A 26,559-nucleotide genomic window follows, 5' to 3' on the forward strand; every position below is an offset into this window, starting at 1 on the left:
GTCGTTCAAAATAAAAAAAAAAAGAACGTTATAATATCAACTAAGAGTCTAGGCTACCAATTCTGATTCGACAATTGTATCGTTTATTCAAAAGACGGCCAATAATAAATGTCGATTTAAATAGTATTAATTCCGATTACCGTGAATGCATCAGGTTACCATCCCCTCGAATCCAACCAATGTGACTGCAGCGTTGGCTTTTAACTTAGCTATAAGCAGGATGCTAACAGCTCGTCTCTTGTTTCTATTGCCGTCTTCCTATCTGCTGCCGTCCGGTGCGTGTGTATTACCATGGCATTCAAAGCCATATGTCGAGCGGACACTTTTAAATACCTCATTGGTCCATGCAAAACCACGTTAAACTTCGATAAGCGTTCATTGAGTAAGGTTGGTATTTGGCTGTCATGTTTTTGCTACACAATGGTTAGAACTTCGTGGAGAAGGTCATAAACACATTTGCCTATTTATTTGTGTCGTGTTGCTTTTAATAATTGTTTTGGTGTTTTTTTTCGATTCTGTGGTTAGTCACTCGTGCAATGTCTACAGCAATGTTTACTGGAATGAAATGAGTATAAACATAAGCACAATGTAGTGACACAAAATTTTCTACTATTGGAGGTCACAGGGGTTTGCATAATTCACCTCCATTGCCCCAAATTAACTTCCCAGCAATGTTTTCCGTCAGGTTTTCCTGTACTAACTTTAAATGCTTATTATATCAACTAGTGTTATGCCAGCCATCCGATTCAACAAATGTAGCATGGGGAACGCCTTTTAAAAAAGAACTAGGAAAAAAGGTGAATAAGTTGTTGAATCAAAACAGTACTTTTCAATGCGAAATAATGTATTGGGATTTTTAGTACTGTACATCATTCCTTGCTCACGATTCTATACAGTGTTGTCACAAGTATACTTATTGACAGGTACTCATGAATTAAGCATTAGTAAAGCTAGCATCATTTTGTTGCAGGTTGTGTTCAGTAGCTTTGCTAGTTAGTTGGTTGTGCAAATAGCTCATTACACTAAACAAGCATGATTATTTTTCAGCACCATGGCTGGGTTGTTTCAGTTTCTTCACATCATATATTTTCAAAAGCTAATCTGTCCTTTTTTTTTTTCAAGATATACACTAATCTGAAGTTTAACTGTTTTGGTTTGAATCTGTGCTCTTTTTTGGGTGTTTACAGACGAGTAGTTGCTACTTTTCGACTTCCAGCCAGAGAAGTTCAAAGTTCTACTCTGATCCTACAGAGGCAGTCAAAGACATCCCAAATGGGGCGACTGTACTTGTTGGAGGTAAATGCTAAATGAAGCATATTTTTTAAGTCTTTTATCCACACTTTCTTTTAATTATATTTTGTCAGTAAACATGTTTATATTTTATTTCTGGTTTGTCATTTGTTTGTTTCCCCCGTTCCAACCCTATTCCAGACATTCTATATAATTTTTTTTGCAAGGAGAGACTGACAACCATATTAAAAGCTAGAGCCAGACCGGTGTTTGTATGCCAATCTGAATTTTAGTTCTAGTTACCATCTCAGTGGCCTAGTGGTAGAGTGTCCGCCCTGAGACTGGAAGGTTGTGGGTTCAACCCCGGCCGGGTCATACCAAGACTATAAAAATGGGACCCATTGCCTCCCTGCTTGGCACTCAGCATTAAGGGTTGGAATTGGGGGTTAGATCACCAACTGATTCCCGAGCGCGGCACCGCTGCTGCTCACTGCTCCCCTCTCCCCCAGGGGATGGATTAAAATCACACGGGGATGGGTTAAATGCAGAGGACAAATTTCACCACACCCAGGTGTGTGTGTGACGATCATTGGGACTTTAATCTTTAATCTTAATCTTAAATGGCAGTGTCAGCAAACATCTACAATAATGTGTCATTTTGCTTACTTAGTCATTTTGTTCTGCACTTGAATAGTGTCCGCTCAACACACACATGTATATTTATAACACCACAGCTTATATTTATAGTGAAGTCAGCTGAGACAGCTATAAAAATATTTCCATTGTCCCCACCTGCATTCAGAATGACCACATGGAGAGAAATCAACATGGCACATTGTAGGATTATGAAAATAAAGGACTGTTAAAAGGAGGATCAAATTGTATCCTGTATCTAGATTCCACAGCCCTCAATTTACTAGAATAAAAATCCCACTTTGTGTCATATTTTATCATGTGAAATCAAGTTTTGAACAATATGTTACGCCACACTGAATACTCAGATTGAAAAGTTTACTGATTGTACCAGTAGTGCTGGAATTTGACCTTGAAGTTTGCAAGACGGCAAAACGTATGCTTGTGTTTTGCTCAACACAGGTTTTGGATTATGTGGCATCCCGGAGAATCTCATCATCAGTTTACTGAAGACCGGTGTGAAAGGTCTTACTGCAGTCAGCAACAATGCAGGGTAGGAGATACAGAACATTCATGCACATGTGCAGAGACGCTTCTTGTAAATATTGGAAGCCTTTCAATACAAATTGTGAATGTGGGGGGAAGTGGGGGGGATCTGTGTTGTTGTAACAATACTGAGAGCAGTACTTTTTCCACAGGGTCAGCTGGTCTGTTGCCAGTCAGCTGCTGTTATCTACATTTAAATACCCTCATTATTGTGCATGATGCATGATGGTGAGGGCCATGAAAGGAAAAGTTAGAGAATAAGACTCTCTTATACCCTGTGAAAAATAGAGCCCTGCGAGACTAATGTGATTTTTAAATTGCCTTCCTTCATCCCATTTTATTTCTGCATTGTGTCTGGATAAGCGGTGTTGAAAATGGATGGATGGGTTTAGTTCACTTGTTCGATTAAAATGAAGTGCACATCTTTGAATGTATTAAAAAAAAAAAAAATTCGGAAGAGAAATTCCAACTTAATTCCCTACAGCCTTTCTTTAGTAACTAATGAATCTATGCATTGAGTTTCACTACCGAAATGGATTATTGCACAATGTTCAACATATTGCAATGCACTTGTACATTTCAAATTGGAGTAATTATTGTGTTATTTATTTTAGTTATTTATAATTGTAGGTATTTATTGTATTTTACTATTTTTTTAAATTTCTCAAAATTCACTTATTTCGAAAATTGATGCATCACATCTCAAACCACTAGGTGGCAGCATATCTTCAGAATTTTTTAAACCTTAGTCCTAATGAATCTCACCTACACAGTATTTGTATGCATTATGAAGATAATATTTTCACACAAATATACAGATTCACCATAAGAAGCCTGAGAACAAATAACTGCAGCCAGTATTCTGTGGAATTTATTTATCTTATGTTTGACACCATTTATTTCTCCACCCATCCTTAGTTATTAATTGACCATAAATTAGATTTCTTAGAACGGCCTCTAAAGTATTGAGTCATAAAACATTTATTGTGTAATAATCCCAGAGCACCACTATATGCTACTTACTTTTCTTGAGTCTAGTTTTGACTGCAAGTGTGCAGCTAAGAGAGCTTTGCAATGTCAAAGTGAATATAAAATACATTTTCTCCCCCCTCAGTGTGGATAACTTTGGACTCGGCCTGCTTCTTCAGACCAAGCAGATCAAAAGGATGATCTCCTCCTACGTCGGGGAGAATGCCGAGTTTTGAACGCAGTATTTATCAGGGGAGTTGGAGGTGGAACTCACTCCACAGGTTGGTCAGGAAAACTTACTTTTAGTTCATGTTTTGACAATTTCAACTTGGTGGTAGCCAACAACTCTCCAGAGTGCCGTTGCGTGTGTTATGAGATCTTAGCAATTGTCCTTTTTTTTTTTTTTTTTTTTTTTTTTTCCCTTTCTTCTATTTTGTCACTTTTCCACCACAGGGCACCTTAGCGGAGAGAATCCGAGCCGGAGGGGCAGGGATTCCCGCCTTTTTCACTGCGACTGGCTACGGCACGCTGATCCAGGAAGGAGGCTCTCCTATAAAGTACAACAAGGATGGCAGTATCGCCATTGCTAGTGAAAAAAGAGAGGTACAATTGTTGATTTCACTCATTCAAGTCTTGCGGAAATATGTTTACTCCCCGTCTTGTTGTTTGTCCTCACAGAAATAAAAGCAAGCAAATGACAATTAATGTATTTGGTTTAGTTATTCTGCATTATTTGACTACTTTACTTGTCGATACTGTTGCTCTGCTCCATACAGCATCTTCATCTTGAACTTTTTCTGTTTTTATATAGGTGCAGGAGTTTAATGGCAGACACTACATCATGGAGAAGGCCATCATTGGAGACTTTGCTCTGATCAAGGCATGGAAAGCTGACAGGGCTGGAAACATTGTGTTCAGGTAACCACCACTTTTGAATGGGGGGGGGGAAAAAACCAACAACATTGAAATATGTGCCCAATGTATATAGAGTTATATGTAACCATGTTTTTTATTTGAATGTGATTCCAATTCTATTTTATTTTTTCAGCATTGACAGCAAACTTAACTAGTACATACTTGTATATCTCAATTCTCAATAAATCTCAATTCATTGAATTGTGAAGGCAAATATCGTGAAACCGAGCTGTTCAATTATGATTATTAAATGACTGTGCTGAAGCAATTCCGAATCGCGATGGCACGTCACCTTATTTGACCTTTTCAGATCCAAGTAGTAATCCACTCATTTTGTAGGTGAATAGAGGACTAAATTCTCTGAGTCCTTCTATTGTTTTTTGTCCTTGCAAACTGTTCATTTAGACCTTGGCCAGAGCAGCTTGTGCGACTGAATTAAATCAGTACAATTTAGGACCGCGATAGCGATGATCTGTAATCAAGGTTGACATCCTGAACCGTTTAGGAAGCCAAGATAAGGTCGGGGAATGATTTAGCACTCCAATTAAACATGTTTTAAAATAAAATTGCAACAAAGCGTCATTCAAAATCACCAATCACACCGTAACCTTTACTTCTATACCAGCTGATTGCTTTGCTGAGGTCCTTCTGAACCACCTGATTACAAATGACTTGTTTAACCACATAAAAAATTTGTAGCCAAGGTCTGTGGTACCACCTTCAACCACAGGAGAGCAATGTCTTGCAGTAAACTACATGAAAATGCTTTAATTGGTGCATTCTAGTTTGAAATCATTCAACTTTGCCTTTTATTTGATTGTCATAGGAAAACTGCTCGAAACTTCAACCAGCCCATGTGCAAGGCAGCCAAAACCACAATCGTTGAGGTAGGTTGGTCTTTTATTGCACGTCACGTTCAAACAGCCTTACAGAGCTCTTGCAGTGGTCATCTTTTAGTGTTCCCTTTTCAAAACTCCACAGCTGAATTAAACTTTTATGACATTTTAATGCGCTGTGTTCATATTATGGTAATCTAACGAGTGGAGCATGCGTCTCCATAATTGATTCCAATGCTATATATACGTGATCTGAACCCCGCCAATGCGAGCCTGACTCTCTAGAAATCTCATTGATCGCGTATACCCACATACGCCGGCGGTAAATCAATGATTGTGTGAAAACATGGGCTGTTCAATATGATGTCCATCAGTAATGTTAAAGTCATGCTGTAAGTCCAAGCCAGATACATGCTATGCAACATTTTTTTCAAATTCATGTATGTACTAGACAGCTAAATAGCTTAATGGCTCTCAATGGAGCACCAAGACCTGCCTTGTGTATTTAGCCGCAAGACAATTTACATATCAATGCCGTATTTTTTTAGTGCATTATAGACAGCACTTGTATACTTTTGTATATATCAAGATCACTATTAAAAACATGTTCTCTTGAGAATTGGAGTTAAAAATGCCTTCATGTATCCTCCTCCTGTGAGAGAAAGCCAAGCAACACCATAAAGCAGCACTGGCACGCCACAGTCATCACATCTAACCACCTACAGAGGACAAAGGGTCCTTTCTTTTTTATTCTCTACTTGTGTAACTCTCAGATATTGCAAAAGTATTGAAAGATTTAATATCTCCAGTGACCTGCCCCCTCAGCTCATTTAAAGTGTCGGGTCGTTGGGTTCGTGTCCACATCTCGTTTCAATCTGGTGTCTGGTTATCCACTTATCTGCCATTTGACAGCAAGGAAATGGGAAAGGCAACCTTTATTTCGGCGTCCTTTTCCATGCATTCTCAGCTTCACACCTCCATATTCTGTAGGCACCTGCTGAGTCTCTTTTCTGTGTGAAAAAGCTGAAAATGAATCAATGCTTTTTGTAAAAACAGTTTCGACAGTCATGCCTCCTGCTTTTGATACTGATCAGTAATTTCAATGCAACAAAAAAATTAGTTTCAACTTCACACCGCTGTTGATAAGCCTGCAGTACTAATGGTGGAGCTAATTAGTTTTGAGACAGCAGCATCACAGTGACCTTGATGGCAGCCAAGGATGAATATGAGTGGTGCTCGGGAAGTCGATGCCACACTTGCCCAAAAGAAACAGCCCGGTGCTGTTCTTCCACGCTGATATAATAATAAGAGAATAACAGCAGTGGTGCCAACAAAGGTGTTAATTCTGCGAAGTTGTGATGGCGATGCTAGTGACATGAATGACAATGTATTTCTGAGTGAGAAAGACAGCACGAGTGAGGAACAAAAAAAAAAAAAAAAGTCGGCTTTGAATGTTTGATTGTCTCGGTTGACCCGGTAGCTTGAAAAATGGCGAAGTGGTTAGTGCTGTCAAAAGCTGTGAAAGCCAGCTGTTATGTATCACTAGCTAATTCAAATCATAATTGCTGTTTCTGAGTTATGCATTCAACTACTTTTGTGTTTCTTTTGAGTAACTTCCACCAAAACAGCTGCACAATTCATAATTCAAAAGCTGAACTTTAGCAGAAACCCAGAAGGAAAAATGTATCCAGACCGCATGAAGGGAACAACAGTGGTGACAAGCTTTTTATGTCCAAATATAAACACCATAAGGATTTATGACTTGTTTTATTAGTATTGCCTTGCATCATTACATTAGACTGGCTTGTAAATGGAGCTGTCATAATGAGAGCAGATTTAATGTTTGTAAGGCACCTTTGAGAAAAAAAATGAAATAAATAACAGTCAGACTAGAGGAAACTCTGAGGAGAAGGATGTGACATCTTGTGGGCGAGATTTAAATCCCACATCCAGGATGCACCTGCCATACTGCTCTTAACAAGGTCTGACAGGGAACAGTAATGATTCCAAAAACTGTGTGCTTGCGCATTCTTCATGCTAATGCTTTATTGAAACGTTAAGTTACACAAAATATAAATTATGTTCTGTGCATATTGACCAATTTGTCATTGCACGGATTGTTAAAATTGCATTTATGTTGCTTAGCATCTACCTGAAAATAAATGTAACCTTAAATCGGCTGTATTGACACCATGGTCATGTTATGCTAGTCGAAGCTGCAGAAGAAAACTAGCACATTTTGTCTTTTTTTTTTTTAAGCATGTCTTTTGCTGTCACTCTGTACGCGTGACATGCAACCGTAAATATTTTACGAGATCCAAATTTCTCCTCAAAGCTGTATTAATTTTGCAAGCACTACTTTATTCAACTTCAACTGTTGTGGTTTCATGCCTAAGTCACTTTAGTAATAGACACAGCAATGATTTTTTTTTGTATGGTACATAATTAATTTAAATGAAAGAAAAAAAAAATACATCCAATAAAAACAAAGCAGTTTGGAAATTGACAAATTCCACCTAGCTCTTTTCATGGTTGCTTGGCAACCAAGAGCTGCCATTGGATTGTTGAATGTATCACGGTATCCAGCTGGTCCAGTTATTCCCTTATCGCAGGTACACTGAAAAAGTCCTGGTGCTTGGTAGGACACCACATCGAAGCAGTGCTTTTCACACATCTGTCATCGCAAATGGATTCAACTGAATCCTTTTGTTGATCACAGATAAGCGATATATTTGTGTTCGCAACCATTATTATGAGACGATACTGTCTGTAGGCATGCAGGCACTTGAACTACATCCATGCGGAACTCTGCTATAATAACTTGTGGCGGCGCCATTCTACACAATATTGCATCTTAAAAGAAGTTCAAAGCATTCTCATTCAAATAATACCAATTTAATTATCGATTCATCACAGCAAACATTTTCAGCAAATTTTCACTATTCATTGTTCTGAATGAGCCTTTGTGAGTTCAAGATGTCTAATGAATGCCTTGGTACGTTATGCAAATTCTTATCATGTTTATTTAGGTAAGCATCTGAGCATGGTCCAGTGGATCTCCGCTTCTGGCCTTATCTTATTATTATTTTTGTTTTGTTTCTCCAGGCATCGATGCAAAAATGACCTGTAGCTTTGAATGATGGAAAAAAAGATAAATGATAATAGGGAGATAACAAGAGCCAAAAGAAATACTTTAGTTTAACATATGCACCAACTGAATGTTTGAAGTAGCACATTTACACAAAACACGTGAGTTTTGGTGCAAAGTTCCATCATCTTGAACTAAATGTTAAACTTGTGTTCGGAAGTGGTGAGACCTCAGAATTCAAATGTAAGAACTGTAATTCATCCAAATTTTTCACGTGTATTTTTTTTCATGTGTTTGACTTTTTATAAAATGTATGCAAAGGGATCCCAACTTCAGCAAAAAAATATGCCCTAGAAGTGAAATAAATAGAACTCCTCCTAGCTCTACTGAATATTTCAGTACCTTAGAAACCAGAGATAATGCAATGTTTGACCGCTGGTACTGGTAGCCACATAGATTGTAAGGCTTAAGAAGTTTATCGGTTTCTGGGTTCAACTTCCAGATTGTAAAATGTGACAAAACACCAGATGTACAGTTCCTAGCAGTATTTATTTTTGTCTAAATTCCATCATTGGTTTTAATTAGCAATGAATCTGATTAGAAGCATGTCATTTGGGTTTCTGTAATATTTTCTTCCATTCCTTTGGATATTGGAAATCAGAGAGGAAACAAATCCATTGCGTTGTCAGTTCCGGGCAGGGGGAAGAGCGTTGGCGCCGAGCCCCCCTAAAAGTGACAGCAAGGCCGTGGCCGATTGCCCGCACGTAGACACCCATACGGAGGCTCTATAAATACATGGGGATAATGAGAGTGTGGTGTTGCAGTCCCACTCATCCGCTTGTCGCCTTGAGCCACACCATCACTTTTCCTACCCCGATAACATGTTGCATCTCAGTAAGGCTGGTCATAAATCTGTCCAGTGTGATTCATAGCAAAAGAGAACCTGCAAATAATGTATATTGAACTTTGGATATATTGTCTGCCATACAAGTCAAAGCAGCGCATCAGTGTGACTCTTGAGCGCCTTAAAACTAAGCACGAGCACTTTTATTTTTATTTTTTTAAATGTAGTGTGCATGTCATGAGCTCACACGAGAAGGCGCGTCGGCATCACGGCAAGGATGTCAAGATGGAACATTTTTGTTTGTGGTGCTCTCTTCTCACTTGAGTGAAGCACAACTTGTGACATCCTTGGAGTTCTACCAACTTTATCCTTCTGTGTGGGAAAGTATTAAATTTAAATGCACATCGTCGAATTCACCATTCAGCTATCAAAAATATACACACAAGTTTGTTCATTTTTTAGTTATTTTGTGCAGAGAAAGTTTTGTGGTATAACGACAACTATGCTACATAGACGGTAATCTTTATTTTTTTTTATAAAACCCTGATTTTACTATTAGATACTGTTAGCATCAAACCTTTATTAAATGTGTAAAAATAAGTTCACTATTATTGTGAATTTGAATTTATCTTTTAGCATATGTGCAGTAACCTAAAAAAAAAAACACGCCCTAAAAAAAACAACAACAAAAAACCCGTCACACCGAAACTCTCTAGAAAGCGTCTCTGGAAGACACTTTGATTCCCCACAGCATCCCTGCGAGCTTGCCTTGTTCTGCTCTCATTGATGTGAAAATTGACGTACACATACAGGAATATCAATGCGTTGTGTGCCTTGTTTTTGCTCCATCCGCACACCTGCTCATTTGCCTTTGTGGGTTTTTTTCTTTTTGTGTGTTTGTTGTTGCTCATCTGTGTTTATCATGCCTTTTTTTTTTTATCACCATTCCATGTGTTTGTAAAGCTGCTGTCTGAACTATGTCTGTGAACACCATTCAAGCAGATGAAAGGGTGTTTTTTTTTGTTTTGCTTTCTTTTTTCAGGACACTCTTATTCAAATCTGATGAGCTTTGTATTGTGTTGCGCCTTAGCCTTGGTTGGCTAATTAAAAATATAGCCCAGGAAATGTCAGGTTTGCAAAAGTGAAGGAAAAAAAATACCTCAAATGATTACTTTTGAACAGGGGTGACAGCATTTTTCTATTGGTGACTAAATTGTCATTTAACAATGTTTCCCTGTCTGCCCTATTTTAAAGTCATCTTAAATTTTGAGCTCAGTCTTGCTTGATGAAGGCATCTATGCAAATCGCCCATCTCACAAAAAAAGGATTGAGCTTATCGGATAGACGTGGGAGGATGTGTGGGACCTCGCTATCGGTTCGCCACCACCACCAATCTCATCTTGCACGCCCAATTTCACGGCGGAGTGTCACATTTAACATATCCCGATCAAAAGAGAAGGGATAAAGACGATGGTATTGAGCTTCCTCACGTATGCGTATCCATGACAACACCAAAATCCACTCTCAACCGCTGACTCTTCTCAGTCTGCGCCGAGTGCTGAGGGAGGAAGTCGAGATAAGAAGCGATTTAATTCAATTTGCTCCAACGGCTGCTTGCCCCTCATGTAAATGGAATAAGTAGGTTACACCACGTTACACAGGCAAGTACTGGATATTGTGTGTGGGGGGGGGAAATTATGTAATGTCATGCATAAGTCCCCATTTGCTCCTTTGTGATTGGTTTCCGTCGTCAGCTTGAAGTCTGTTCACCAAACAATCTTCAGAAAGGAGCAAAACATTCTTGTTGATGGAAAATCTGCTTTCTTCAAAACGCAAAAATAAAAAAACTACCAGTGGTGTTTTTCCCCCTCTCTGTATGTTGACTTTAAAAAAATAAAAGCCATGTTCAACACATGGCCTGCAGGGAATCTCAGCACAAGTTTTTTGATGCTCGAGCAGATTAAATGTCAACACCGTGATGCCCCCCCCCCTCACCCCGAGCTGGTATGCTTGTGAAGACAACTTTTCTGACATTGTTATCGAAGGAGAAAGGAGCAGGTGCATTCGTGCCTGGACTTGTATCGCGATGACCTACCTCGCCTCAAATCATTGTCTCTGCTGGGTCTTGTTAGTTGGATAGAAAAGACCTTGAACTCACTTCTGCCCACATGAGTTCTCTGTTGATGATAGTGTGGCGTGATGCGATTGCAAAGTTGGTCTCTGGACAAACTTGCTTCGGGCACACAGGTTGATGTCATTGTCATGTCAATTTTTCAAATTGCTCCAAAATACATTATACATATGATTTGACTCTAACGCTCCTGGTTTCTTCTTTTTAGGTAGAAGAAGTGGTGGACGTCGGTACTTTTGCCGCGGAAGACATCCACATCCCCAGCATCTACGTCCACAGGGTTGTCCAGGGAGGCAGCTATGAAAAAAGAATCGAGGTAAAAAAAAAAAGAAAAACAAAACATGAGTTTGAAGCGACTCTGATTTACCAGATTCGAACAGAAATGATGTCACTCACGTGATAATGACATTTGTATGATGTCTATTATGTGTGGTTGACAATACCGTCATTTTTTCTCTAGACACATGACATTATCAACCTTTGACTGTTTCCAGAAACGCACAATAAAGAAACCCCAAGAGGAGAAGCCCAAACCAAAAAAGGATTCCGATATTGTCCGTGAAAGGATCATCCGTCGTGCAGCTTTGGAGTTTGAAGATGGGATGTACGGTATCCTTTTTCCCTGACAGCTCAATCGAATGGAAAGCTGTGCTGTATGGAAACCAATCAAGGTTGCTATTATGCTTCTTATTTCCTGGAAACAATTTGGCTCTTATAAGGAAAGCCACAAATAGGAGACTTCTAAATACCGTCCTAGCTGAGGGTGCAGAACAGGGAGGGTTGCTAGATTGTTTGGCATATGGCACTGGGAGTGAACATCCAATCTCCATATTTTTAATGGTCATTTTATCAATCTGATCCTTAACAAAATGTTGACCAGCTAACCTCGGTATTGGCATCCCAATGTTAGCCAGCAATTTCATTAAGCCAGACATCACTGTGCATCTGCAAAGCGAAAATGGAATTTTAGGACTGGTAAGTTTTTAGTACTTCAATTTGGGGACCCTTGATAATAATGTTTTCAATTTAGGGAACACGCTGTGGTGGCTAGACTAATTTTCTGCCTTTTTATTTTCAAAATCATTATTGACTCTGAGACCAGAGAAAAGAAAGCTGCCGCTGAGACGGAATGACTCGCCAATCAATTTTTGACAGGAGAGTGTAGGCGTCCATGGCAATGCCTGATTTGTCAAAATGTCTTAATTATGAGTGCCAGTTTTGAACAAGTGATGCACTACTCTCTCCCCGTCAAAAATCAAAGTCTCGTCAAGTGAGAAAAATGCAATTCTCTGACTCACTTTGTGTGCACAAAATCAAATCCCAGTGCATCTCTTTTTTTTTTTTTTTTTTTTATTATTAATCTTTGCAGGGCCCATACCCAACAGACGCTGATGTAGACGCAGACCTGATTAATGCAGGTGAGCCCGATCGATATGTGCCCAAGCTGAATCAAAGCCTTAAAAAAATAAAGCACGAGCTAAATAACACGAATACAATTCATGTCATTGATTTTTTTATTTGTATTTTTTTTACACATTATTATTCAACATAAATTCATTTGGTGAAGTTTTCCACTGGAGTTGAGAGTTGTTTCAATGCGCTGCAGGAAAGGAGACTGTCACAGTGCTTCCCGGAGCTGCCTACTTCTCCAGCGATGAGTCATTTGCCATGATCCGAGGGTAACGCTCAAAAAGTTCTGACAACCTCATATGCATGACGTATGGGAACTTCACTGCTTAGTTATTCTTGTGCATAATCTCAATATTCTCTTCAAAATATGTGTTTGAACTGCAGCCCGTTTGATAAACACGCAAGCTTCAATGTCATTTCCCAAGGCAGGCTATTTACAAACAGCATCGCTAACAAATGCAATACACGACAGCCCGGCCAATATTCCCAAATACCTTGGTTACTATTGATCTGTCTGCCATTGCCCACCTGCATACACATCAGTTGTGTGTGTGTGTGTGCGCACACACACGTCCACCCCGTGGAAATCCAATAATGCTCATAAATAGCACTTTCCTGTCACACAGGCAACGACCACACAATGAACCTCGGTCTTAGCCTTTGTGCAAGATTTATGGATGTTTGGAAGGAGTAACTAAAAGATAGATTCATTTTTATCGCCTGACTCACAAAGGGTTGCGGTGTGGTCAGGCACAAGGTCCAACACAATTTAAACAAGGATCCTAAATAAAAGAAATATGCGAATGTCAAGAACTCCCTTGGTACTTAATTGATACAGAAAATGATGGTAATTGTTTGACAAAGTCTTTATAGTAAGTAGTTTAAAAGTTCATAATAAAGATTCTGGCCTGTGTAGCTTAAAAAAAAAAAAAACATCGCATTCAAAGCCTACTTTGATTCGTCCACATTTAAAATGGATGACAGTAGCGGAGATGTAAAATCATCGTCTTACTTAAGAGCCCTGACTCAAACGGTGACAGTTGTCTTTTCTCTTCAGGGGCCACATCAACCTGACGATGCTCGGAGCCATGCAAGTTTCAAAGTATGGAGACCTAGCCAATTGGATGATCCCGGTAAGTTTATTTCTTGTCAGTCGGCAGCAACTCAAATGTCATCAGTCTGTTTGAACTCGCACTCATCTGGCAACCTTATTGGATTCAATTTCATAGAATGGCATCGATGCTGTAGCTCGTAAAGACTAGCTTACATTTTTTTATGACCTCCCTTGGGTCAAAAACATTGATGGAAAGATAGTTAGAAAATGCACCACCCATTCCACAAAACAGAAATGACCAAGAAAGAAGTCACTTTGATGAGAATCTAGATACGAGCATTTTTTGAGTCCGTGTGGCATCAATGAAACAAAATTGCAATGTCGATTATCTTCCATGAAACAGGATGTTGTCATAACAAATTTATGGAGATGCTCTTCATGACCCCCCCGCCCAGTTCATCCTCATGAGTGGTTTGCGCTGTACTCATAATGTGGTTCTATATGGTAGTGGTTATTGTAATGCTGGACATGTCTGCTTTTGGTGCCATGTGTTCATTTATTCCCAAATTTCCCATTTGAAGCAAGAATTTCAATGCTTAAAAGGATGGAATCTCACACTCCCTCTCTCTGTCATATTCATTTCGCCCAAAAACAAGCGTGAGCAGCCTGACTTTGCAGACTTAAGTGGTTCACTTCCAAAATGACAAGCCTATTTGAGGAAGAATTACATGTTCCTGGCAGCGCCGAGCTGCTGCCTGGGTGAAGAAGAAAGCAGTTTTTTGGTACCTCCTATTTGATAATGGTTTCTTGTTGTTCCAGGGTACACTTGATTTTTCTTCACCATTGTGTCCATTTTATGCGCGGTGGTTTGAAGGCTTTCATTACCCCGATCAGAACACGGCAATTGTTCTTTTCTGGAGGCGCTTATGGCTGGGGATGGGATTCTAGCAAGATGTTTGATCAGGTCAATTCGTCTCTGGACCACGGCAGCCACAGCCTTCCTCCGTTATTACGAAGGTCAAGAACCCATTAAAAGCTTGTACAGAATGTTGAGGGGGCGAGACTCGACACAAACGTCCCCCGGCACATTGCAGTTTTTTCGCTTGACTGAAGTGTACACGTTTCATTTCGAGATGCAGCTGTCCTCAATGGCCAAGATAGACAGCATTTTCAGAGGGTTCATTTATTTTCTATTAACCTCTCGGGTTGTGTTGTTTGTTTGTGGCCATGCTGAATTAACTCGGCACTTGACTATGCTGGGTTTGCAGTGGAGGTTTTACGTGGCAGTTGTCTTCGTAAGCCAGACTGGTTCCGGACCGCTCGCTCACACACACGCACACACGACACCACCGTCCTCACCTACGCCTCGATCCTCATTATGCCCCCCCGCCTCCCTTTGAAAGGATAGATGAAGAGAATTACAATCCCCTCCGTCGCTGATAATGAAAATTATTCACCATCTAAAAATGGGTGCATAGCGTGAAATTGGAAATGTTTTAACGTAGGAGTCGGGGATGCTGCGCTCTGTGCGCGATTTCGATTTGGAACGCTTTCAATATGCAAATGCAGATAAACATTTTCCAGTTGATGGCTTAAAATGCTGTTACATCTCCACTCAGGCTAAAACATCTGGATCAACAAAGGTTTGAGACAGTGCACTAAAGTCGAATACAGTTGAGGATTTGCTTGGCTGTTATTGAGCTTTTAAGGCCGGAAAAAAACGATTCTAAATTTGGGGGACCTGCAGCCAGGTGTTTCTACAAAATTAAGATGTGTGTCTCCTCAACACTCGACTTTCACATTCTGTGTTTTTGAATCTGAAATAGAATCTTTTCGGCATGCTGTCTGAGCAGTGTTTTTGTTTTGACTCAGTTGACTATTTAGTTGAGCATAGCCATTTAGATGAAACTTGGGTCGCGACCTCTGTACAGATGACTGTGTGGCTGAATTTGGCCCGTGATGCATTTGTGAATGGAAAATGCCGTTAAAAAAAAACGAACGAACAAATGCCATTAAGTAGTTAAACCCCAGACAGAGAACTGTAGGTGTAAAATGAACGATCATATAAACAAATCCTACCCTAATTTTTTTCTGCTACAAAATGGAGCCGCTTAAAAGATTACCTGTCAGTTCATGTGCATATTAAGTGGTCGTCTTAATTGTGTGTGCTTTGTTCCATTGTGGATGGCAGTAGAATTAACCATGGCTCATCTTGAAGCAAAATTGTTTACACAGGTCTGATTGGCTTTTAATCAAAAGCCATTGCATAACTCATTTCAAGGCAGGAATAATTGGAAGTAGTATAACTCACAAACACACACAAACGAGAGAAAAAAAAGAAAAAGCAAAGCTTATTGAATCCCACTGGGATGCGTTTGGGTGTTGCTTTGCTGGCATCGTCCTCAGTTTGAAACAAATTGGTAATCATTCCAAATCCTCGCTTTTCATCCATTAATCACCTGCGTAAGCAAGGCTTGCTGCAGCCTTTCACTATGTGATTAAATGGAGACTCTTTTATGTCAGGCTCAGGCACTGGAGATTGTCTGACATGTTGAACGGAAAAGAAAAGTCGCGGCTGGGCAAGTGGCAACTATTGGATTGGAAAAGGAATCATTTTTTTCTGGTATATCTGTCACAGTGTACAAACAAGTTGCCATGGTGATGCAAACATTAAATGCTCCATGTTTGGAAAGTATTTTCAGTTGCTGATGCTTCACTGCTTAAAATGAAAAGCTTTAGTAGTGGCTTTCTTAAAAAAAAAAAAAAAAAAAAAAAACCTTGTTGAGTGAGCATTGCCTGACTTCAATGTCATCTCTGTCTCTCTCTTATCCCGATCGGCGCCATCCCAGCAGTACTTGAACATCATTCCGTACGTCTCTTGTAATCTGGGTACGACGCCACAGATCCAGCCTCCTACAGTATCTCTCGCTTTGGAAAAGGCCATTAAGCTGCTAACGTTTTTCCCTTAACGCCTATTTAACTAGCACTCGCTGCCGCTGGCAAGGATTAATTTAAAGAGCAGGCGAGTATTACGACATGAAAAAGACACATTCTGAGAAAATCCTCAGTTGCGCGTTTGGAAAAACTTGCAACTTGATTTTAGGATTGTGAATATTGGAATGTTTCGCATTTGCAATTGGTGCTTCTCACACTTCATTGTTCGTTCCAGAGCAGAGCAGGAAGCAGAATTGTCTTAACACGCCCCACGTCACAGGATACGCTTTCACAATAATCTTTCAAAGACGTCGGGCCTTTTGATGACTTCGATCAAAAGCGGGCGATTTAAAATGTTCAAATTTGACCCAGTTATCTCCGCCTGAGTCATTCATACAAACGTGAGCACGCATACAGATCAAGATCAAATAAACCTAAAGCCTACAGATAAGCAGATGCAAAGCCGAAGATCAGAGGAAGCCAAACTCCGTAGTCAAACCGTGACAATATTGACATTTGTCCGCACACACAACAGCTCAGGTCACTGAGGAGGGTGTGCTCGCTCGCTCGCAGGTGTCTGGCTCACACTCATCATCACACAAGTCAGACTTGGCGAGTATCAGGTCAGACGTGGTCATCCCCCGAGGGCCTGCGCGGACACTAGCGAGCTTTTTGAATGTCAGAAAATGCATTAGCATCGATCGCGTGGAAAAAAAAAAAGAAAAGACACCGTTTCCTGCCGGAATAGCCTATGAAAAGCCGCTGCGCGTGAAATAAAAAAAGCAGAGGTGTGACTAAAGGTTCAGGGCTTTATATCTGTGTTAGATTCTTCAAGCTCAAAGTGGATTTTCTTTTCTTTTCATGAAAGTAGTTTGAGGACTCATTACAGCTTTTTATAAGATGATGCGTGACAGTATATTCAATTAAATCAAACTTCCCCCTGCGCTCCTCTTGCCGCCCTCGCACTGCTTTGGGTTGATATCTTCCCTACCCAGCTGGCCTCCCCAGAGGCAGTCTGGATCCTTCTGATTCACAACACGGCATATATAGTATATATCCCCCGGTTATCGAGGAGAGGGTAAAGTAAAGAAGCCTCTTCGCATGATTGATGAGCAAATGGGATTTTAATTCAGTTACTCAGTCGTCAACCCCGTGGCAATTTCTTCATGTCACCGGGGACACTGAGGCACGTCGAGCAAAAAGAAATGTTTTACCCAACTGACAGCCGTGTTGAGGTTGTTAGTTCATTTGGAATGTCATATTCTCTAACTTATGATGTTCATTTGTCGCTCTGGTACGTAAGTAACAACGGGGCCTTCTTAAATTCATGCCTCTTCTGCGAAACTTTTGTTTATCCGTCCTTCGTGTTGCAATCAACATTATTTTAGATCAGAACATTTGACCCATCACATGTGCAATCTAATAGGAAAAAAAAATGCATCTGGGAAAATTAATACACTTAGTTGGTTGGAGGAAGGCGTAGATCGGAAAACTCAATACTTTATGAAGCACCTTTTGATTTAATGAGAGCCCTCAATCAGTGTGTTGTGTAGGAGTCTTATCAGCATGGCCCGTCTTGACTTGGCAATAGTTGCCCACTCTTCCTGGCAAAAGCACTCAAACGTATCAGGTTGCCAGGATGTCTCCTGAGCACGGCCCTCACCTCACAGATTTTTTTTTTAATTGGATTTAGTCCTGCCATTGCAAACTTTATTTCCCTCAAATGTTCTTTTTGTTGAAAACATTCGTTTCTTAGCTCGGACGGGTCTTAACATTGTCATGTTAAAAGCGGATGTTATTGCCCAAACAGATTTTTTTTTTCCATATAAATCTTGTCAGTATTTTTGCAAGGTGAATTGACGGATTGTGTTAATTTAACTTTGGACAGCCGCTTTCGAACTACGAGTACTACTTTTGTGTTCGTCATTGTTTGCATCAATTTACATTCACCGGTGTCCCTCTGGCACAGATTGCGATGCTCTCTCATTTTCTCAGGCTTTGACATGGCTTCAGCTGACATTTCTGCCAAAATACAAAAACGTTATTTCACATTCTTTCGATTAGCTTCCTAATGTCTTCTGAATGCTATCCGTAGATTCTTTTGTTCAGACAAATGAAAGAGATTTTCGTTCCTCATTGGCGACAAATAATGCCAAATGTCTCTAAAGCTGCGGCCTCTCTACTTAAGATAACATGCAGGGAATACAACAAGTCTTTTGTTATTGGCGAGACCTTATATTAAAAGTTCTGGAAAATTGTGGTTTATCTTAATTGACGCTTGTGACGAACAAACTTGTTTTCTCCTCTGTGTTTCATGAACTGTGCAGCACATAAAAATATTGCCGGAAACGTTTTCAATTTATTGTCATGACGACCAGGTTAAAAGGGACTCGACCGACTCGTCAATATTTATCTTGCAATTTTAGGGCAAGATGGTGAAGGGAATGGGTGGAGCCATGGACTTGGTGGCCAGCGCCGGAACCAAGGTGGTGGTCACCATGGAGCACTCAGCAAAGGTTTGTGTCATTTGAGTGTATGTGTGCGTTCCCTGTTTTTTTCTCTGTGCCCTCTGCGTCTACTTCCTGCACTAATGACTGAGCCTTCTGACTGATTAATGGTAATTCTCCTAATGGTTTGCTTAATGGCTCTTAAGCAGAAAAGGCTCAGCGTGCATACCAGTTCGCTGCTCATTTGTCTTTAGCTAATTCAAATACTAAAATAAATTGGGGTCAAGAGCTGATTAGTCAGAGTGGTACCGCCGCGGCCCCGAGCTCAATTTTGACTTCATGTAAATGTAAAGCAAGGGCAGCGAAAACATGCCGCGCAAACACGCTGAGCCGGGATAATCGGAGTGTGTCTGGCGCCCAGCTACGGTCCAGATGGTGCAGCAGGTGAACTGCCCAGAAGGGTGTTGTCATTCATGATGGAGCACACGTGGATGTGTGTGTGCGTGTGTGTTATATCATGTGACCTACTCCCACTTAATGGTGGGTAGACTGTAATGGACGTTCAAATATGTGCTTTAGGTATCTGGGGATTAAAAGCTTGTCTGGATCCATACCTTGTCAAACCATCTATGAAATTATTGTTGCACTTTGAAAAGGAGCGACTGGGGTTAATGGTTGCGTCTTAATCTTAGGCTGTGGTTTCTTTCTTTCAGGGAGGTAAACACAAGATATTGGACAAGTGCCTTCTGCCTCTGACTGGGAAACAGTGTGTGGACCGAATCATTACAGAGAAGGTTTGTGTTTGTTTGGTTAACACACACACACACACACACACACACACACACACACACACACACACACACACACACACACACACACACACACACACACACTGTTAAACAACCTTCCGAGAATTGAGATGGGTTATTTTTTTTCTACTTAGTCTTTTTATTACAGCATTTCCTCCATGTTTTAACACAGTGGTTTGCAAACCTTTTACATTAATTACCACCCAAGTAAATGAATGACTCTGCATGTAACCCCATCAGGACCCACATTAAAGCATAGTTGGTCTAAGTGGTCATCAAAATATGAGACAGATTATATTCCTTAAAAGTGTATTTAATATTGGAGACCACTGCGGTTTGTAAAATCACACAGCACTTAAATATTGGAGCATTTAAAACAACTGTACTTGGTTATTTGATTTGATTATTAGCATAACAGAAAAAAAAGCGTCAATGTGTGATGCTGGTCAACTTCTTTTATTTATTTAATTTTTTCATTTCACGCAAAGACAATTTTCCCATGACAGATAATCCAAAACTCGCTGTCAGCACCAAATAGACTCATTCACCACATCACTGAGCAGCAAATATTACCAAGTCACAATGGCAGAATTTTCTGTTCAACAGCGTTTTCAATGCAGCAACATCCTCCATGTTTTATAACAAATACAGCAATAGAAATTGAATGAATCCATTCTAGAAAAAAGACATCTAAAAGCTTTTCTAAAGAGGCCGTGCTTGATAAAATAGATCCCTTAATTAAAAAAAAAAAATCACCTTCTTAACCTTGTGCTTCAGATACTTAGCTGAAGTTTTGCTGAAGTAATACACCATAGATGATGTTGAAGATGTTTTTGTGCAGTTTTTTTTTTTTTTTTCTTCAAAATAATTGGACTCATTCAAACTTGATTGTTTGGGTGTTGCACTGTAAATATATTATCCATGCAATTAAGGCTTTATCACTGATACATCTGAGCTTCCGCTGATGGATAACATCATTACCCATTGGTAATAAGCGACTCTCGACACATGCACGCGCACACACGCTTGTATAAAAACAAATTGAATGATTGCTGTGATGCACTCGGGGTGGACGGATTTGATTCAATTAGTACCAATTAGTCTCTTTGGAGGCTAGTTATTGATTTTGTTTTAGTGTTTTCATTTTCGCACTGGGGCATGGCTTGTCTCATTATGTCATTTGTTGAAGACCTTATCCCTACCTCCAGCCTGGTATGTTATTGCTCCTGCTGGAATATGACTGATTGAAGTCATATGCACAGGCTTTAAATCCACGTGTAATGTGAAGGGTTACCAAACATCAAAAGTGGGAGGCAACGATTTGAGGAAATTCAATATTTATCATCTCCTTTATGTGAGAATTACCTACGAAAAACAAAATAAAATATTTATTAATATTATATCATGTGAGAACTACCTGTATAAAATAAAATGAGAGTTGGTGACCCCTGCAAGCCAATTTGCTGTCCAGAGAATTGAAATTCATACTTGGACATTGTAGATCTTACTGTCCAGGCTCCTTCACATCTTCTGCAGTTCAGTCTAAAGATAACTCTTTGACATTCACTAAAGAGAGCCAAATGTCCTCCAAGGGAGCGAAGCTTTGAACGTGCATTTTTCCTCATCCTCTCTCCTCCGCAATTGCGGGTCGAGGCAAGACGACTCTTTACCCCCTCGTCTCAATTGCAGAAGAAGCCTGATGCTGCAGAATCCAGTCGTTAAAACTTAAGTAAGCAATATTGGGGAATCAGCTGCAGAGTGCAACAATTTCTAACACCGCATTGAGAATACATGTTGCTGAAGTAATAGAAAAAAGCCCTTCAAAGCAGCTGCAGCAGTACTGTACTTTGTGAATCTTTAAGTTCTCTTGTTCATATTACGTTACTATGCTGTGTTTGGCCCCTTTGGAACCTATATGTCGATAAACGGACCAGACAACAGGCTCGACTGATGAGATCTATAATTGTACAAAATTTCCCAGCGAGGCGTTTTCTGTCCATAAAGGTTAAATCTGTTTCTCCTACCCCTTGCCAGCATGGTGCCGCCGCTTCCTCCTTGCCTTCCTTATTTGGTCTCCTGCTGCTTTTTTCGATCTGTCAAACCACTTGTCAGACATTCTCTTAGTGTGTCTTTTGCCACTGTGGAATCTTTAAGGTCAGATGCTGTCCGTTCTAATTTATTCCGATGAAGTCTGTTCTCGCTACTTGAAATAATGGAAATGTACATAATTCATCTTTAACGTTCTTAACAGCCACAAGAGTAAAAAGAAGTTAACCATTGTTTAAACACAGCATTAAGAATAATATTGAGACTTTAGGTACACCGTGTACTGTATATGAGGATTTGACTTTGAACCTAGTTCAAATTTCCTGTGAATATGAAAATGGGTCGAGTTCGCCCCTGGCTCTAACATGGATTAAGTTCTTATTTTGAAATAGAACAGTAAGACTAAACTAGCAATGAAAGTGCATGAATATTTTTCATCATCCTCTCACAGTCAAGATTGTGGATACTGACTGAGCTGAACTCCTGTAATTACTTCCAAGTCCTGGAAGTCGAAAGGACGGTTAAAATCACGCAGCGGGCTGAACAATGTAACAAGTGTAATGGTTTTGGCTTTTGACCTCAACTACCTCAGCCAACCTGCGTCTAGCAATCAAATTGAGTCGAATTCTTGCCACGGCAGAGTGCTAAGAAGGAAGTCGACCTTTTGCCATTGGTAGCTTGTGGAGGATATCATTTCAAACTCAATAGCCTTCTTGGTTCGACACAGAGAAATAATCTGCGCAAACGTGGGGGCAAAAAAAAGGCAAGTAAATAACAGAGTTACAATTTTGGAGATAATTATCCGAGGAAATGGCCTGACCCCTATCAGCTGTAGGAAATGAAAGGCTATAAACATGGCAAATGATGACTTTAATGAGCATCATAATGCTCGACCTGTTTTTATTGTGTCTTACTTTGCTCGGGTCTCTCTGCTCGAACTCAGACAGGAGAGATAACTCCTTGTAAATGTAATTAATGTTCTACTTCCTTTGTACTCTGTCACACTGTACTGTATATAAAAAGTGTTGTCCCAAAATGAGACCAAGGAACCTTTTATTTTTTGTGCTTAAGGTTTTCTAAAGGGTTGATTTTGGTTGAATTTTAACTGCGGGGTTTAAGTGACACTATTTTGATTATGATAATTACAATAAACTACAATGAAATGTGACCTAAATGGGGTTTAGCTTAGCATATTCATTCTAAGCAAAATAAAATGAACATAATGTTTGATATTTGTGTTATTGTTGCTGCTGGGAGGTTTTTCTTTGTGGATTTTCCTCCATGCAGTTTGGGCGGATGAGAATATTGGTTGTTTCATGTGCTCCGTTTGGGTAAACAGGCATGAAAAGGGAATTGACAGAAAATCGGATATCGGCGGTACATTGGAATTGGCCACTTGGACTTTTAGTGTTAATCCAACTTTAGTTGAAAGAATCTGGCATTGAACTAAAAAAAAAAAAAAAAAATTACCTCATTTGGTCACCGTGCACTTCTTCAATGACACACTTTCTATCACGTGTGCTAACATCTCGATTATTCGGAAAAGGTTCTCTTTTGGGAATAAAATAAAATTAATTCACCAATGAATTATTCAAATGTTGACTCAAAATGATTAGCTGTGGCCTTTACGCCAATGACAGCAATTATCTCGCAACCAAATTGTAATTCTCTTTGTGTTCGACAGGAAATTTTGGAACAAACTACATTTAAAAGATAGAGCTTGTCAAATTTCTACATGGGAATCAGTATTTTGATATTAGTTATAACTGCCAACAGCATTTATAGTAATATTTAGTAAGGTGTTATTGGGAAAAAAACAGTGACTACATTTAGAAATATAAAAATAAAAAAATATATACTTAGAAATATAAAAATTTAGATAAAATAATTTTATCTAAATAAATGCTGTTGTGTAATTTTTTTTTAAACTCATGTACAAAAGCTATTTCTTGTCTACGTATCCTCCTACTCCCTATGCCCTTCCATCTGTCTTTTATTTTGGAGTGAGATGTCAGCCTCCTGCCACGTACGTGTGTGCGTGAATCTAATGAGCTGATCCGTGACAGGCTTTGTGAGGAAGAGGCCTCGGCCTGTCACTCCCCGCTGGGAGAAGCAACAGGGCCCAGGTCACGTTGTCTCCAGCTCTCCTATTGTGAAATCTCTCATCATGCCTTGCAGTACATCCTCCATGTCGGATGTCTTTGAGATTGAGCCTCTTTTGTTCCGACTGGGATTTAGTCATCGTAGTCGTGATTTAGTCTGATGATCTTAAAGCCGCACAAAAATCACTTTGTTGAATGCAGGGTTGAGTCGTTTGCTCAGCTTTGTGTTTGCGCAAACCAGTGATGGTAGTTAGCAACTTGTCATTTGCACTTAATTAAAAACACATCTATTAAATGTTTCATGTTGTCAGCAATTAATTGCTTGCCTACTGCGTCACGCTCAGTGTCACACACAAACACGCACGCACATACACACGTCAGGATAGTTGACCTTGAAGGGCTGGTTCGCATCCACTTGATTGAATTCTTTTTTTGAGAGCTTGAAGGTCACTTTAATAATTGTGGCCCCTAGCTTTTTGTTCCGTGACCCCTTTGCACCCTCAAGTACATCTATTAAACAAAACACTCACTTTTTTTTTTTTTTCTTCCTCCTGTCATGGTGTTTCTGCTTCTCTTCACTCAGGCGGTCTTTGATGTGGATAAGGCTAAAGGGCTGACTCTTATAGAAGTGTGGGAGGGAATCACTCCAGACGACATCAAGGGGTGCACTGGTGCCGACTTTGAGGTCAGTCCATCCTTAGAAACATGATTAAATATTCCAATGTATCATTTGACTAACTGTTTTTTTTTTTTTGGATGTCATCTAGGTGTCCCCCAACCTGAGACCCATGCAGCAAATCTAGAAGTGAATCTCTGTCTTCTAGACAGGCCAAAGTTATGTTGAAGTGATTCTTGATAAGCTGACTTGACCAATCCGCAAGAGTAGTCGTCAAAGAAGAAGCTTGCTGCTGTAAGTTATTAATTTGAGAGTGGCTTCAAAACGTAATTCCCCCTGTAGTGGCCGTCCCTCTCCAGCATAGACGTCAGCTGCGTCATCCTCCAAAAGGCAAGTAAACACCTCCCCACCAATAAGCTTCTCAGGAGTTCCGATATTATTCACACGCGGACGTTGAAGAATCCCCTGCTGTTTGAATCTTTTGCTAACCAAAACAGCAGCACTGTAGATTCCTTGCCTGGTAGACAAAACATGTTCTCACGCCACAATGGTGCTTTTTATCTTTCTGTTTCTTTTCCTTTCTACCAAGTCTTTATCCTTTAATTTAAAGTCGAATTTCACTTGTCATCACTGTAATCGATTGTTAACAGTGAATAAACCCCTCACGGCCACCATTTGCAAAATTACAATGTTCTTTTTGCTCTCTTTCATCCGGTGCAATAACTTTCCTTTTAGGAGTCCTCGTTACTATAAAATCATCTTGTTACTAAAAATGGGAATTTTGAAGCAATTTATGTCAGGTCCTCACCCAGCATATAACAAAATGTCAATATAAACTCAGATTGGATCATGTGGCCATAAAACAGCTTTTTGTTACTTTTTTGAAAATACCACAAGAGAAAACATAAAGATGCCTTCATGTTTTTTTACTCATACATCTGCATTTCCCTTGCTTTTGTACAAGCAATAAAATGCAATATTGGATGCTATGCTGAACAAATGTGTTTTCTTTTGTTTTTGAATGAACTGATTTCGAGGTGTTTCTAATTGATTCTAATAGGAAAGCAAAGCAAAGAGCTGCAGGTCGTTGACTTCTATAAATGGAACGGTGGACTCGCGTCAACGTTCTCCATGCGTTTGCCTCACTCGAGTAGAGAAGCGGCAGCGTTACCTGAAGGCCGTTATGTAACTAAGAATTTTGCCCTACGGGCGCCTTTTGGGTTGAAGATCAGCTGGGTTAGTACATCAAGCGGAGAATCTCGAGGAAAAGTGACAGGGCCTGTGGCGGCCGGCTGTTGATGTTAATCCAGCACGCCCCTTCATAAATCAACGGGAGCCCCTTAAGCCTGCATGCTGCAACCAAGTTAGCGCAGTGATGCTCGAGAACAGCGACACATTTAAAGGGTTAAACAAAAATGACAGAAAAACCTCGGAAGATTTTTTGCAGGTGGTTAATGAAAATTGTCACAAGCATTTAAGTGGGGCTCGGAAGTTAGCACGTTTTTTTGGACTCACCTTGCAGTAGACCCGCCTGGAGCGCCGCTCAACGCATTATCACATGCCACAACTTGGGCTGTGAATGTTGGAAGTTTTTATGAGGCACATCATTTTTTATTCTCGTCAAAGCCGTCGTTGACCTTTTTCCATATTACGGTTGTTTCTTATTTAATAGGATTTAATGTAACCTTTAATTGTACATCTTAGTGAGTCAGTTAGATATGACTTGAAAGCAAAACTCCTCTAATGTCCCTCAAGGGAGAGTTTTACACACATCCACGTGTCAGTGACACATCCGTGGCTCAAGAAGTCCATAAAAAATCTCTTCAATAATTAAAAACAACTTTTATTATTTTTAAACTGGCTATTTATATGTATGCTAACTTTCAAAGATATGTGCAGTAGTATATTTTTTGGATGTGAGGATGGAGCCAAATGACATGAAAATAGAT

General features: G+C 39.9%; 1 protein-coding gene across 1 annotated transcript; it reads left to right on the forward strand.

The window, feature by feature from the left end:
* The first annotated feature begins 197 nt into the window (after positions 1-197).
* On the forward strand, positions 198-25,606 carry oxct1a (3-oxoacid CoA transferase 1a). Its single transcript, XM_037258782.1, is given in 17 exon segments — positions 198-387; positions 1,188-1,296; positions 2,326-2,416; positions 3,524-3,659; positions 3,832-3,981; positions 4,190-4,296; positions 5,120-5,180; positions 11,401-11,508; positions 11,687-11,801; positions 12,073-12,167; positions 12,562-12,610; positions 12,799-12,871; positions 13,660-13,735; positions 19,017-19,106; positions 19,751-19,831; positions 24,578-24,679; positions 24,762-25,606. Coding segments are annotated over 17 exon segments (1,575 nt in total). The 5' UTR covers positions 198-291; the 3' UTR covers positions 24,798-25,606.
* The last annotated feature ends 953 nt before the right edge of the window (positions 25,607-26,559 follow it).

This window comes from Syngnathus acus, chromosome 9 (genome assembly GCF_901709675.1).
Source record: "Syngnathus acus chromosome 9, fSynAcu1.2, whole genome shotgun sequence".
Taxonomy (NCBI): Eukaryota; Metazoa; Chordata; class Actinopteri; order Syngnathiformes; family Syngnathidae; genus Syngnathus; species Syngnathus acus.